The sequence below is a fragment of the Eulemur rufifrons genome, chromosome 17 (genome assembly GCF_041146395.1).
Source record: "Eulemur rufifrons isolate Redbay chromosome 17, OSU_ERuf_1, whole genome shotgun sequence".
Classification (NCBI taxonomy): Eukaryota; Metazoa; Chordata; class Mammalia; order Primates; family Lemuridae; genus Eulemur; species Eulemur rufifrons.
In genome coordinates this window covers 89,610,782-89,627,112 of record NC_090999.1, presented here as the reverse complement: position 1 = coordinate 89,627,112, position 16,331 = coordinate 89,610,782, and the positions used below count along the sequence as shown (strand labels likewise).

Here is a 16,331-nt window from a genome sequence, read left to right as displayed (position 1 = left end):
TTCCTCTTTTGGGTTCTAATAGGTTACATCAGTGTCCCATCAAGATGACAGAACAGAGCTTTGACAAAAGAACCATTGCTAAAACTGGCTGGTTCTCTGTTCTGATCTTTTAGTCCAGTTACTAGTGTTATTAGACTAATAATCGCCCACCGATTTTTAAATGAGGACTATCAGATTAGAGCTATATTAGAGTTTCTCCCCTCAGAAAGGTATTTGTAATTGCCTCTCTTGAATTGGCTTTGGATGTAGCAAATCCTAGCGTTTAGCCCCATAGGGCCAAACCATCTATTGATTTCTTATTAGTTCAGGTCTCAAATATATTTGAAATAATGATAATAATATTGACAATAGCAGTAGCTCCTATTTATTGAGAGCCACTCTATGCCAGGCCCTGAGCTAAGGTTATCTGTATGATCTCATGAAGTAGTCACATTAGCCCAACATTATTTCCATTTCACAGATGAAGGCGCTGAGTCCCAAAGATCAGGCTACTTGCCTAGGGTTATGTAGCTCACAGCAGAGCTGGGATTCCAACTCCGAAGACCGATTCTTGCACCACCCTGTCTTCCACTAACACCCTGCATTTTGTGCTCAGGCTGCCATGAGTGGTCTCTTGGATGTGGCTCTACAATTACTGTTGTAATTTTGTCCTCGTTGGGTGATTATTTGATTAGTATCACAGTCTCGCCTACAGAGTAGTCAGTCTGCAAGGGCAGAGACCTGGTCAGCTCGGGCAGCTGTTCTAGCAGGTTGCACGGGGCCTGGCCCACGGCAGGAATGCAGCCATTACGGGGGGCGGGGGGGGGTGCATGACTGAGTTGAGTGGAGCAGGAGGGGATTGTGCAGTAGTGTGGGACTCATCAGGACCTTCTCGGGATCCCATCTTTGCCATGACAGTATGAAACGGGGTGGAGTAAGCCAGGCGACTGCCGCCAGATGCTGGCGTCTGAAAGAAGCTGTATTTTCCCAGGTTGAGCTCCTCAGGGTTAAGCCCTTTTTCTTATACTTTTAACATACTTTAACCACACTTAACCATGCATTTGGAGGGGATTATAGATTTATGTTAAATATGGTAGGATATAAAAAGGAGCTTTGTAAGGTTGTGTGCAGGGTTAGGGAACTGTAATATCAGACCTGGGCCTTTTTTTTTTTTAGCCGGTGTTTACCGGGCCGAGCGCTGTGCTGAGCGTTCACTTTGCATGCGTTGTCTCACTGAGTCTTCACTGCGGCCGGGGTGGGGTGTGGAATGATCATTACTCCCATTTCTTAGATCCAGACGCTGAGCCCTAGAGAAGTCCAGTAACTTGCTCAGGGTCCCGCACAACAAGTACCCATAGGGCCAGAATTTGAACCCAAGCCTGTCCGCTGCCAGAACCCCAGGTGCGTCCTGCCTCCTCAGCGAAGGAGTTTTGTGGAAACTGTGCCACCCTCTGCTTGATGAGCTTCGCTGGTTGAAGAAACTATGGTTCAGGGTAGGGATCAGTGACCTGAGAAATCAGGGTGCAATGGAGCCGATCTTTTGTATAACGCAAAAATAACTACTGAGAGTCCTTTAAAATCCTGCTTTACATATGATACATGTGGCTTCGTGTTTGACACTGTGAGATACAAGAGAGCTGAAACCTTTGGTAGGGGGAACATCTCCCACTGGGGGGATTATCTGGTAGATAGAACTGCCACAATCTTTTGAATTATTTCCCTTTCTCCCTCTTTTGTCTCCCAGTGTGTGTTGAACTCCTGTACATTTTCTGCATGTAGGATGCTACTCTTTTATGCTTACCTGGGCTGCCACTGGAGATAGCCTATTGCCCGTGCACAAATGTGGGCCACAGTTTTCTCTAGAATGAGGAGCTTGGGCGAGGTGACTTGCTAGCTGGAGCATTCTGTATTTGTCTCAGGGAAAGGCCGGAAGCACAAACGCAAGCTGCCTGCGGCCCAGCAAGTCGGATGGCAAGGCTGCAGTGAAGCTGAGCCTTGTCAGCTGATGCCGTGAGGAATGTGGGCCCAGCAAAGCACATTATCTAATTATTATTCTTATTATTCTTATTATCAGAGACAGAGTCTTGCTCTGTTTCCCAGGCTGGAGTACAGTGGCACTATTACAGCTCACTGCAACCTCAAACTCCTGGGTTCAAGATATCCTCCTGCCTCAGCCTCCCGAGCAGCTGGGACTACAGGAGTGCACCACCATGCCCAGCTAACTTTTTATTTTTTGTAGAGACAGGGTCTCTCTATGTTGCCCAGGCTGATCTCAAACTCTTGGCCTCAAGTGATCCTCCAGCCTCAGCCTCCCCAAGTGCTAGGATTATAGGTATGAGTGACTGCGCCTGGCCCCAATTATTATTTTAAGAGATAGTGGAAGTTTAGACTCTTCTCTACTGTTTTAATCATTGGTAAAAAATTGGAATATTTTAAAAAGTAATATGCCTGCCAGATAAAACACTCCTGGGAATGGCTGTAATTCCCCCCCCACCCCAAACCCCGTTCCACGTTGCGACTCCTAGGGAACAGGGGCTTGCAGTAGACCACATGGTGGTCTTTGTGCTCCACTTCCTCCTCCAAATCTAGAAGTCCCACAGGGAGGGAGGGGAAGAACAGGTTTCCTCTTCTCTCACTGGTAGTACCATCCATAGTACCTACGGGGATGGCAGTTTTGAGCTACCATGAGGAAGCCCTAGTGAAAAAACTGAGAGAAATTCACTTGTGTTAAGTCAAAGATTTGAGCCTTTAAGACAATGTTATCTATTGGGTTTGGGGGCTTTAGACTATTACCACTTTAGGGTACTATTTATGATTAAGTTCACATTTATAGTCAAACTCTCTGAACCTTAGCTTTCTTATTTTAAAACATGTTGGACAGGGCTCCAAGGTCCCTGCTATAAATATCATCATTTAAACTTTATCATTACGTTTGGATTGTGTTAATGAAAATAAAGACAGCTAACTTAAAAGTAGGTCCAGAATACCATGACTTTTCCCCTCCAGCCATCCGGATTCTTTAGAAATTTGATCTTGGAAATTATGTAAATATCCCAAATAGTATGTGTGTGCATGTATCCAAATACATCTATAGGCGGGGGTTATGTTGAAATAGGGATTTAGTCTAGCAACTGCTGTGATAGGATTTCTCACCAATATTAGAAGGCTGAATAATATACATTTTGCAGTTGAGGGAAATGGGTCTCAGAGAGGTTAAATGACTCTCTAAGGCACAAGCTATTTAGTGTTAGAGTTGGGGCCAAAATCCTAGTATCAACCTGTTCTGCCCCCATAATTCTTACTGCATTCATTGCCCTATTGTGTCCTCATCTGCAAATCAGAGAATTGATTCTAAGACTACTCACCTCTTTAATTTGATTCCATTTTCTTGCACGTCCAATGGAAGCTATATTTACTCTCCTGGTATTAATGCATGCTGTTGTTCAGGTGATGTAAAGAACATTTTCAGAATGTTGTTCCATTTTGTCTTTTCAATTTCGATTCATAGCATCAAATTGCAGTCAATTTACATCTAACTATACAAATTAAGACGTTGTTGAGAAGCATGCAGAAAAATGTAGTAGAAGCTGGTTTATAATTTTCCTTGGTCTTTTTTTTTTTTTAGATTCTAGAATTGAATCAAAATTCACACAATCTTTTAGTTGAAATAAAGACTACAAGGTGGCATTGGATTTTTTTCTCTTTAAATTTCCTCCCTTAGGACCCCTTTCTTCATTTGTCAGCTCAGTTTTAAAATAAGAACTATCAGTGCGAACTTTGATCCACATTAATCTACATTTACACAAAAGCATAAATCACCATATCTGGGGTTTGGGGCTGTTAAATGCTTTTCTTCCTTGGGCTCTGTGATCAAGAATGCAGAACAATAAAAAGCATGGAGCAAAAGAAGTTTTATGGCAGCTTTGAGAGCAGGAAATTAAGTTTTTTTTAACATGCAGATGGGTGAAAGGCTGTTCTATTGCATCTTGGATCACTCAGGCAAGTGAACGTCAGTTTATCATTTTAGTGAAATGCAAACTGTAGAAATAGTTCCTACAGTCATATGAACAAGGAGCCCACACAGATGACTGCTTCAGCTGTTTAACTAGGAGCATACTTCCTCATATAACTCCCTTGAAATACACTCTTTGTTTTTTTTTAAACAGCAAAGACTAGATGAGACTATGTCTGTAGCCAAGTGGCTATAAAAGATAATTTACAAAAGAATAACTGGGAGTATATGAAGGAGAGAGAGAATTTTATAAGAATGATCTTCTGTGTGTCTTTTTTACATATATGACTTTTTAGCCCAACTGATAATACACACAAGGTATATTAGGCTGTGTCTAGCTGCAAAACCAGGACATAGGTAATCTGGAGTCCTGGTACAGACTTTGCATTTGGCTATTGTGTAGCAGTCTTAGAACGGGCCAAATGATTGAATGGGTTGCTGTGCCTGTTCAGTACACGCATAGCCTTTGGATTCATTATGGCCAGACTTCTAAACTTTTTGTGATGAAGACTCCCTTTGCTGCTTTCCTGGGGATACGGGTGCAAGGGAGATGTCATTGCACCACAAGATCTTGTACTTGGCTGTAATTTCTATTTCCTGGATTTAGAGAGAGGGCTACTGGGCCTCGATCAGACTCATCAGGGATCTTTACAAGTCGAATCACTAAAGGATTTGTACATTGGGGAAACTCAAGTTCTGTTAATGTTGGGCACACACATTTACTTCCCCTCTTATATGAATTCTGCTAAACTTTGCAACAGAATACTTAATTAGGAGTTTACACTTCATACATGCCAATAATATCCAGTTTATGTGTTTTAGTGTGTGTAATCGAGTTTATATATTTTATATATCCAGCAGAATAAGTTAATTTATTTCAGTAGTGATTTAGTTTATTATGGTTTATAAAGTACTTTCAAAACAGTTTTAGTCTAGTTCCTATACTTAAATGTCCAATAATGTATTTGTTACTGTTTATTAGTGTTTATTGGAGTTTCTCCTTTGGAAAATGTTATAATTTTAAAAATAAGATTTCATTCCACGTGGGAAAGAGCTTTAATTTTGTAAAGCATATTTCATTCACATCTGCTGGGACTAACGGTTGTCCATTGGTGAATTTAGAAGAACATTGAAGGCCTATGATTCCGGAATCTGTGCTCTAATGTTTAACCTTGTTTGGCATGAAAAAATAAAATGCTCATTTCTATTCTGCTTTATATTTTGGCACCATGAAAACACACGAAGCATATTATAATTGCAAATGGAATTTGGAATGGTGATATATTCTAGAAGTGATGTAAACAGATTGCATTAAGAAGGAGTCACAGAATGCAGCGCCACTGCAGTAAGCCTGTCTGTCTTTCAGGTTGACCCCCTGTTTACAGTGCCAGCACCACCACCGCCGATTTCCAGCAGTCTCACGCCTCAGATTCTACCCTCCTACTTTTCCCCATCTTCATCCAATATTGCAGCACCGGTTGAACAGCTTTTGGTTCGGACTCGTTCCGTGGGTGTCAATACATGTGAAGTTGGAGTAGTGACAGAGCCAGAGTGTCTTGGGCCCTGTGAACCTGGGACCAGTGTGAATTTGGAAGGGATCGTGTGGCATGAAACAGAAGAAGGTAAATACAATTTATTTATTTTTATATACTCCCCACACCCTCTTCCCCATGATGTATTAATGTCCACTTGTGAGGGGAATTTGTGTAATGGTATTTAGAGAGGAAAGAAAAGTGGTTTTTATGCTGTCTGGATTTGTGTTGAAATAAGAACCGTTTGTCTTCTTGTTCGTGGCTGCTTTTACATTCAGGATGAGTCAGAGTCTCTAAAAGTGATTCTCCACTTTTAAGTGCTAACGTGGAAGGACTGTGAGAAGCAGGGTCAGGGTTTACCTTTCCCCTGAAAGGTGCTGTGGAAACTGGGAAGGAGATAGTACCTTAAGTTTAGTTTATTCTTGCGGTGCCAACCAATCTGTCTTGATGTGGTTGTTTTTGTGTCGTAGAGGTTTATATTTACCTTCTGAATTGAGCAAGGGTTCTTGCACATAGCGAGGATCATTGTCATGATGTGGTTGTGGCTGGTTGGTGCTCAGAGCTAATGAAGCCAAGGTCAAAGGCTTAAGCACTAGTTAAGGCAGTCACTTCTCTTCTATGGCCAGAGACATAGAACCTTTGCTGCCCCTGAACTTAGCAAGCCGTTTGGCAAGTGCAATCCGTTAGTCACAAGAGAAACAAGGTTCAAGAGAAATGGATCAGGATTAATCCATCATTGCTACTGGAAATATAAATCAGAGCATATGCCCTGCTGATAGTGGATCCAAATCATGGTTGGCCACGTCTCATAGCAACGACCATCAGGTACAGAGTGTTTCAGATGGCCAGTGTCACTAACAGCCTCACCGATAATTGAAAACTAAGTACCAGGGAGAGACCTGCCTTGCTCCATTGGGGAACAAGTAGAAAAAATTAGGAGGAATCGTGCCCCAGCGTATAGCAGGGGAACACAGGAGAATGAAGAACAAGGAGAAACTTTTTTCCCTTTAAGGTAGATTGCTCAAGGGTAAAGGAGATGACAGTTCTCAATTTCATGGTCATTTTGAGAGGAGTAAGGGCAAGAATGAGGATAATAGGAAGGGTCTGAGACTCAAAATCATTCATTAGGTTTTTCTGAATCGGGGGGAAAATTGAGGGCCAAAACCCAAAGGGAGAAGGTAAAATATATGCAAAAGAGGGATGGGAAAGGAGGATAGATTGAGGAAAATTGCTGGGCAAGTAGTTGAGAATAAATAGTTAAGGATAGTGACACACTGGGGAATGAAAATAAAAATGAAGAATGAAAATCAGACGACAGGTTGTTAGAAGGCAGAAAACAGCTCAAGCTGTTTCAAGATAGAAAAACAAAGATTCTTAGAGAACTCTCTGAGTTCCATGTATTACATTACATGTACTCTTATGGCGTATATTTTGTAAATAAGTAAAACAGTTTTGTAGATAGCAGCAGTAAGGAAGAAGAAAGAACCATACCAGAAGCAATCAGAGACAGGGAGTGACAGCGGTAGCTATGGTGAGCTTTCCTGTTTGCTCAAATGGAAGTGATTAAAATTTACTTTTGGCTTTAGACATTTTTGGTTTTGGGTCTCCTCCCTCTTTATCCTTTTAATTTGGGTTTTTCAGATATTTTGGGAAGCCATTTAAAACCATACTGTGGAACCACATTGGGAGGAATTGCCGTAGGAGGAGCCAACCTTAAATTTTTTTCATCTTGTTTGTTGTTCAGACACCCTCCAGGGCGAGGGGTTCCTGTGGGGAGCAAGCTTCTATCTGTCACCTCTCTTTGGGTTGTGCAGTTTGCATGCCCTTAGATTTTTCCTGAAGCACAAGTAGTGGGCAAGGGTGATACCTCAGTGTGAAAAGTATAGAACAGGAATCAAGACACTAAGAAGGTCACAATTAATTCGTTTAGGTGCAAATTTTCAGGACCAGAAAAAGCTTTGGACAGGTAAGGGGTTAATTTCCATGAACTTGAACCTCAGATTTTCTTGTACTTGGATAATTTCCTCATTAGGGTGAAGTGCTGTCTTCCCATTTCTTAGCTATGACTTAGCACCAGTCAGTTTGTTACTTGTCATGATTTTATTTATTCAAGTGTGGGGCAGGACTGGGTTCCTGCAGTGTGACCTCATGGGTGGTAGATGACATAAAATTAGCCACAAACTCTGGAACAGCCTTAAGGCTTGGGTTATTTTTCCCTTTGCTTAGAAGTCGGCTTAGTTTTGACTTTTTAACCTTAGCCTCTAATAAAAGAGAGGATTATTTAGAAAAAAAATCTGTGTTGAAAAACTACAGGCAGTACATGAGTCGATGTGGAATTCTGATACTCTGGACATAAAGAGCTGTAAGGTATTATTATCACTATTATCTTTTGATAGTCATGTACACAAAGCCTCACCAGTTCCACCCTATCCTGTGAAAAGTTGGCCTCCTGAGTCCCACGCTGCTGCTTTCGTGCGCTGTGACACCCCCATCCCCGTGGATGTCTTGCTACGCGCATGCTGATCGCTTTAGAGGGTTTGCGGGCCCTCAGCGGCTCCAACCTCCTCTTTACTGCCTCACATTTTCCAGGATTCGGAATGTGTGGATGTTTACTGTGGTGACAAGAGGGAGCTGGAGCTGTTAATAGAGTTATTCTTGCTGAATAAACTAAACTTCTGACCTCTGTAGAATGTAAGAACTCGTCTTAGTTAAAGGCCGAGGTCCTAAGATGTGTGTTCAGCGTGCAGCCGTATTCAGGAGCATTCCATTTGCATTTTTTCTCACTACATGTGTTTAAAGCTCTTGTACCAATTTAAAATTAAACCCATTTGAGCATTAATTTTTCCCTCTTGGGAAAAACAAAGAGAAACACAGAACAAACACATTTGGAGCCAGTTACTTGGCAGAGCTAAAAGAGATGGATTTGGGGCAGGGGTGGGGGTGGGGAGTAGGCTACAATAGTAGTGTGAGGTTTCACTCACAAAGAGCTTCAAGGTGAGCACTTATAAAACTGTCAGGTGCCTTTGACTAATGTCCTGTAGATTGAGTTGGATAAAATCCTTTCCCAGGTATTTTCATTTTGAGGGTATTGGATAACTGGTAGTGTTTTCCACAAACCTAATTTGTTGTATGCACTCAACGTGTGTGCGGAGGTTGTCTATGTGCCTGTGTTTTAAGATCCTGAGATTTTAAGAGTTCACATCTGCAGTCTTTGGGGAATATGGACTATTTTTGTGATTTCTTTGGTTGGTGGGGGGAGCAGCAAGGCGGGAGTATGAAATGTCTGCTTCATACTTCATTGTTCTGTGCTTGGAATTCCTCCTTAGAGGAGGGTTCTTTCAGTCAGTGTTTCCCCGTAGAGTTACTGCCAGCACGGGAAGTGCTGGCTTCTAAGAACGGAGTTATGCTCAGGAATAAAGTGTTACTAGTCAAGCTCCCTCTGGAAAAAATTAGTGGGTTTCAGATCATGCTTAATAGGAGAGAAAAACTATTACTGCGCTTGGATGTTTGGTTATTCTACTCTGATCTTTTTCCTTGAAGGTGAATGCATAGAAGCAATGATGTATTGTACAAAATTACTCACAGATGTTGGAAAGAATTTCCTTAGCATTTCATTTCTGACATTTGGGACACACATGCCTATGTATAGTTGTTTGAAAATTTGCTCCTTTTTTGGGGGAAAAAAAAACAGAAAAAACATGTTGTATACAGCAATGTGTATAAATACATGTGTGTTGAACTTGGCTTTTTAGCTCTCCTGAATGTGTTTTTCTTTTGATTTTTATTGAATCACGTTTCTTATTGTTGTGGTTTGTTGTTTGTTTGTTTGTTTTTGCCACACCTGAGAAGATACTTGTTTCACCTGAATCCATCATTCCTTGTATGACTGTCGTTCACTACTGCTCTGCCACTTGGGCATTCCTGACCCCTTTACTTTCCTACTGGTTAAGCAAAGACACAGAATAAAAGAAAGTGGGAGAAATAAAACTGGTGTCTGCCAGTGATGGCCTTTTAAACATATATAGGCTATAGGACAGCTGTTCTCAATGCTGTGCCTTTGAACCACCTGGGGAGCTTTAAAAAACGTGCTGATGCCCAGGCACTGCCCCAGGCATTTAATTGGTCTAGATTGGCATTTTGGTCTGGTTTGGTGACCTGGCACTGGTGTTCTGTCAAAGCTCTCCAGGTGATTCTAATGTACAAACAAGGTTGAGAACCACTGTCTAGGGAAAGAGTGGATGGCCTAGCTTTGTGCAAGTTCCTTGACCTTTTCCTTTAAAGGAAGCCACATTTGTTACTGCCTCACTTGCCCAGGTATAAGATGAACAGGAACACCTGCCCTGTTTTTCTCCCAGCGTAGGTAATGTCTACCAAGATGCTGTCGTGTGGCAGATGAGCACGTTGGTTTAGTGGGCTAATGAGAAAGACGGCCCTCAACATGGACTCTGCAGAGAGTTTGCAGGGCTTCACGGACAACCATTGGTACCACTCTTCCTAATTTATTAATATGGTGGTGGTGGACCTTACTGTTGATTTCTCAAGTGAACAAGACACAATACTTTTATTTCTGTGTGGTCTCTGCTGAATCACTTTTGAAATGGTTCATAAACCCATAGTATTAAGGAAAGTTGTTAATGTAGCAAATAAAGGGTTATACTCAGAATCAGCCAGTTTTCAGAGGGGACAAAGGAAATAAACATGACAACTTATGATAGGATGATTTTAATGAGCAAGCTCAACACCAGGTGTGAGAGGAAGGAAGAATGCTGGTATATATGCAGCCCTTCACCTGATGTTCTTTGTTTTCCAAGGAAAGAAAAGTGATTTTGGGAATTAATATTTTCAGGGTAATTAATTGGAGAAATAAGTGATTCTCTTTTAAGCTACCAAAGATGTTTTTGAATTCCTCTGCTTCTCCTGTATCTCCAGTCATAAAGAGGATAGCATTTAAATGTGCATTATAGGGGGTTTCTAGGTAGTTCATCAAAAGGCAAATGATTCTGCATAACAGAGGGTGAGTCTAAGGTATAGTATTGTTATTCCTATTCTGCAGTATTTACTTACCAATCTTGTTACTTAAAATAGAACATTTCTTTTTAAATTTTAATTAATTTGAGATGAGATTAAGCAAGCTTACTTTATATTTTCAGTAACTGAGCATGGAGTTGGTACAGTACTTTACAGAATGAAATATTATTTGTTGAGGTAAATCCCAGTGATTTTAAAGATTCAACTTTGACTCACAAGGGGATGATCACTTTTAGCTTCTGTATTTTATTACCCCCCAAATCAGTGATGATTAAAACAGTGCCCCGTGTGTGAGTTTGGCAAGTGAGCATGGTTGTTTAATCACTGTGCTGATAAGAAAAAGGGTCCAGCCTTGATCCTCAGCATGAACTTTTCCTTCACCTTCCTGGGCCATCTTGCAGTGGGGGCTGCCAAGGACAGTGTGGATGGCTCCTGGAGGTCCGTCGCCATTGGTGGCAGAGCAGCTCAGAGGTGGCAGTGCACTTACTCGCACTCGTGCCATCCACTGTCACATGGAAAAAGCACCCCAAATAGAAAATCAGATCTATATCTTTGCCGGACCATGTATACCATCTTACTTACCTCTGATTATTCTGAGTACAGTGGCGAAGATTTTTTAAAAAATAAAATTGATTAAGGATATATAATAAACAACAAAACTCATCAAAGTATTTTCAAGATTAATGAAACTAAGCCAGGTGTGGTGGCTCACACCTGTAATGCCAGCACTTTGAGAGGCCAAGGTGGAACGGTCTCTTGAGCCAGAAGTTCAATACCAGCTTGGGCAACATAGTGAGGGAACCACCCCCCTCATCTCTATAAGAAATGCAAAAATACTAGCTGGTGGGTGCGGTGGCTCGCACCTGTATTTCTAGCTACTGGGGAGGCTCTCTTGAGCCCAGAAGTTCAAGGCTGCAGTGAGCTACGATCACACCACTGTACTCCAGCTTGGGCAACAGCAAGAACCTGTCTCTAAAAAAAAGAAAAGAAAAGAAAAAAAAAAAAGATTAATGAAGCTAATGTTACCAGCCTCACAGAAAAATATAAAGAGTAAAAATGGAGGTCAGATCTTCAAATAGGCATAGAGTAGACATTCAACACATATTTGTTGGATGAAGGAGAGAGAAAGGAAGGAAGCAGTTTTCCTAGGTTTTGTGCTGTTTTCCTGGGTATTGCTTTACTCTTGCACCTACTTGTTTTATGCTTTACTGATGCGGTAATGCAGCCATAATTTGGATGTGATGAGTGATTGTGTGTTTTGCTGGAAAGCAACAACAGAGTCATTTTATACCTCTTGTGAATGTGAAAAATCAGCTGTTGTTAGGTAGGATTCAGCTTAATGTTTCTAGACTAAATTTTTTTTGGTGTTATTTGTGTAATATTTTGGTGGTGACATTAGGTGTTAAGTAATGAAGTGATAAGGTTTGAACTTACTGTGTAAAGGCATTGTTACCTTTTTGTTGATTGATGTTATAGTCAGACTTATTCTTACATGTAAACACAGAATGTAAAACTAATGTTCTCTTAGGATTTAGGTATAGTAAATGACTTAAGTTGTTCTGTAAGACTTGTGGTATGTGTGTGTGTGTGTGTGTGTGTGTGTGTGGTGTTGTCCCATCTGCTTGTTTATCTTTACCCTGTAAAGAAGGAGTTGGTAAGAAAATCTTGAAAGTGTCTTAATATTATAGTGACTTTGAGCTGAAGATACATTTTCTAATTACAAAATGGAGATTGGCTGCAAAGAATAGCTGTTGGCCCCGTAGGCATATTGACTAAAGTATTTCATTGACCTTTTTTTAATACAATTTTTTGTAACAGCTTTATTGAGATATCATTCACACAACGTACAATCTACCCATTTAAAGAATACAATTCAGTGGTTTTTAGTTTACTCAGAGTTGTATAGCCATTGCCAAAATTAATTTCACAACACTATAATCACCCCAGAAGAAACCCCATATCCATCAGCAGTCACTACCACTTACCCCAGTCCCCCCATTTCATTGACTTTTACATCTTTGTATTTGATTCTTTGTTGTTTTTATGTGTAAACATGTATATGGATAAGAGAAGGGACCGATTTGTTGAGTATTTACTTATTGCCAGGTAATGATTTCCTTTAATCCCCAGAACAAAGTCTAAAGTAAGCTCCCTATTACCTATACTTTAATAAAGGAGATTCCCTGGTACCAGGCAGCACCCGTGGCGAGCGGGGGAGACTGAATTTGAACCCCCTTGCGGTTGAACTTTCAGAGCCCTCTCTTCACGCCATTCCTGGGAGTCCTGTATTGAGATCACTGCTCAAAAAGCTCCTGTATGTTTCACAGAGTGCTCTTTGGAAGGAGGGAGTCAAATGTGATGTAATAACTGGAGTTTATTTTTAAGCATGGAATGATAGGAATTTCTTTATAGTTCTAGCATCTGATTTTGGCAGCAGTACTTGAATCAGCTTCAGCTGGGTTGATGTATACAAACCATCCCTTTCAGCCCCACTATACTGTGAGCTTCTTAAGTGCACAGATTCCATCTGTTTTGTTCACTGTTGGAGCCTCAGCGCCTGGCACAGAGTAAGCACGCCATACATATTTGCTGAATGTTGAATCAATTCGTACAACAAAGTGATATGGTCTTGATACCTGTTTAAGTTTTAGTAGCGTAGCTTTTTAGTGAGGGATATATTACTCTTAAATTAAGTTAGACAATTGAAAATATAGTTTGAGAAATCTACTTTGTCACTGATTTTTAAAAATCCATCATAAAATCTGATTACATGTTACTATATTTTCTCTTCCAACCTTGCTATTGTTTGGTTAATCAACACAAAAAAGGAGAAACAAAATATTTGGCATGCTTTTGCCTTTAAATCATTCATATCCTCACTATGGTTTTTATTTTATGATTATAAAAGGAACACATGGCCATTTTTAGGACATCTGAGAAGAAAAGTAAAAACGTAGAAGGAAAAAAAATCTATAATTCAGGTGACCACTTAGTTCACTTTCTTAGCTTTTTAAAAAAATTGTTAACTATAGGTACAGTGTTTTACAGCAGATCTCTAGAATTTAATCGCACAGCTTAAAGTTACATAAATAGGAAATTGTTGAATAGCAATTTCCCATTTTCCTCTCTGTACAGTCCCTGGTAACCACCATTCTACTCTGCTTCTATGTGATTGACTACTTTAGATACCTTCTATAAGTGGAATCCATGTGACTGTCTTATGTCACTTAGCAAAATGGTTCATCCATGTTGTCACATATGGCAAGATGTCCTTTTTAAAAGCTTAACAATATTCCACTGTGTGTATATTCCTCATTTTCTTTGTCCATTCATCCATCGATGGAGACTTCAGTTGTTTCCAAGTCTTGGCCAGTGTGAATAGTGCTGCAGTGAACATGGGAGTGCAGATACCTGTTTGAGATCAGAATTCAATTCTTTTAGGTAAATACTTAGAAGGAGAGTTGCTGTCTTTTAATTCTTTAATTAATATCTCATTATAGTTTTGATTGCATTTCCCGGAGTGTTAATGATGCTGAGCATCTTTTTACATACTTTTTGGCCATTGGTGTGTCTTCTTAAATGTCTGTTCAAGTCTTTTGCCCATTTTTAAATTGAGTTATTTGGTTTTTTGCTATTGCTTTGAAGGAGTTCCTTATATATGTTGGATATTAACCTCTTATCAGATACGGGGTTTGCATATATTTCCTCCCATTCCTTAGGTTGCCTTTTCAACTCTGTTAATTGTTTCCTTTACTATGCAGACCCTTTTAAGTTTTATGTAGTCCCACTTGTACTTGGCTATTTTTGCCTTCATTGTCTGTGTCTTAGCTTTATAATATGTATTTTTAAACACATACTTGAGATCTTTCAGTGGATATACTATTTTATTAAAGACTTTTTTTTTTTTTTGGGGGGGGGGACTTGCTCTATTGCCTGACTTAGAGTACAGTGTCATCATCAGAACTCACTGCAACCTCAAACTCTTGCACTCAAGTGATTCTCCTGCCTCAGCCTCCTGAATAGCTAGGACTACAGGTGCGAGCCACCATCTCCAGCTAATTTATTTATTTATTGTAGAGATGGAGTCTCACTATGTTACCCAGGCTGGTCTTGAACTTCTGGCCTCAAGTGGTCCTCCTGCCTTGGCCTCCCAAAGTGGTAGGATTACAGATGTGAACCACTGCACCTGGCCTAAAGACTATTTTTTAAGAGCAGTTTTAGGTTCACAGCAAAATTGAGAGGAAGGTACAGAGAGTTCCCATATACCCCCTGCCCCTACACATGCATAGCCTCTTCCACTATCAGCATCCCCTACCGGAGTGGTACATGTGTTACAGTTGATGAACCCACATTGACACATCATTATCACTGAAAGTCCATAGTTTATTAGGGTTCATTCTTGGTCTTGTGTAATCTATGGGTTTGGACAAATGTATAATAACATGTGCTCACCATATAGTGTCATATAGAGTATTTTCACTTCCCTAAAAATCCCCTGGTGCTCCACCTATTCATCTCCCCTTTCCCTCTGAGCTCTGGCAGCCACTGGTCTTTCTACTGTCTCCATTGTTTTGCTCTTTCTTAGACTATCATATAGTTGGAATCATACAGTATGTAGCTTTTTCAGATTGGCTTCTTTAACTTAGCAATATGCATTTATGTTTCTTCTGTGTCTTTTCATGGCTTGATAGCTCATTTCTTTTGAGTGCTGAATAATATTCCATTGTCTGGATGTATTACAGTTTATTTATCCTTTCACTGCTAAAGGACATTTTGGTAGCTTCCAAGTTTGGCAGTTACTAATAGCACTGCTGTAAACATCTGTGTGTAGGTTTCTGTGTGGACATAAAGTTTTCAGCTCCTTTGGGTAAATACCTGGGAGTGCAATTGCTAGATCATATGGTAAGAGTATGTTTAATTTTTTAAGAAACTGTCAAACTGTCTTCCAAAGTGCTATACCACTTTGCATTTCCACCAGCAATGAATAAGAGTTCCTGTTTCACCGCATCCTTGTCAGCATTTGGTGTTGTCAGTGTTCTGGATTTTGACCATTCTAGTAGGTATATGATGGTATCTTGTTGTTGTTTTAATGTGAATTTCCCTGATGACGTATGATGTGGAGCCTCTTTTCATACGCTCATTTGCCATCTGTATATCTTCTTTGGTGAAGTCTCTGTTAAGGTCTTTGGCCCATTTTAAAAATAGGATTGTTTGTTTTCTTATTGTTGACTTTTAAAAGGTCTTTGTATATTTCAGATAACAGTTCTTTATCAGGTCTTTCATATATATTCTCCCAGTCTGTGGCTTGTCTTTTCATTCTCTTGACAGTCTCTTTTGTAGAGTAGAAATTTTTAATTTTAATGAAGTCTATTATATCAAATCTTTCTTTCATGCATTGAACCTTTGGTGTCACATCTAAAAAGTCATTGCCCAACCCAAGATCATCTAGATTTTCTTATATGTTGTTTATCTTCTAGGAGTTTGATAGTTTTGCATTTAGGTCTGTGATCCATTTTGAGATTATTTTTGTGAAGGATGTAAGTTTTGTGTCTAGATCTTTTTTTTTTTTTTTTGGTATGTGAATGTCTAGTACTTTCAGCATCATTTGTTGAAAAGACTACCTTTGCTCCATTGTGTTGCTTTTGCTCCTTTGTTAAAGATCAGTTGACTGTATTTATGTAAGTCTATTTCTGAGCTCTGCTGTGTGTCATTGATCTGTTTATCTATTTTGCCAATACTACATTGTCTTAATTACTATAGCTTTATACTAAGTCTTGAAG

General features: G+C 40.0%; 1 protein-coding gene across 2 annotated transcripts in view; it reads left to right on the top strand.

Moving 5' to 3' along the window:
- Positions 1-16,331, top strand: part of ZNF608 (zinc finger protein 608) — a 105,405-nt gene that overhangs the window by 39,955 nt on the left and 49,119 nt on the right. For both annotated transcript variants that reach the window (XM_069491889.1, XM_069491888.1), the window contains one exon: positions 5,358-5,613. In XM_069491889.1, coding sequence (XP_069347990.1) covers positions 5,358-5,613 — 256 coding nt within the window. The remainder of the gene's footprint in view (positions 1-5,357; positions 5,614-16,331) is intronic.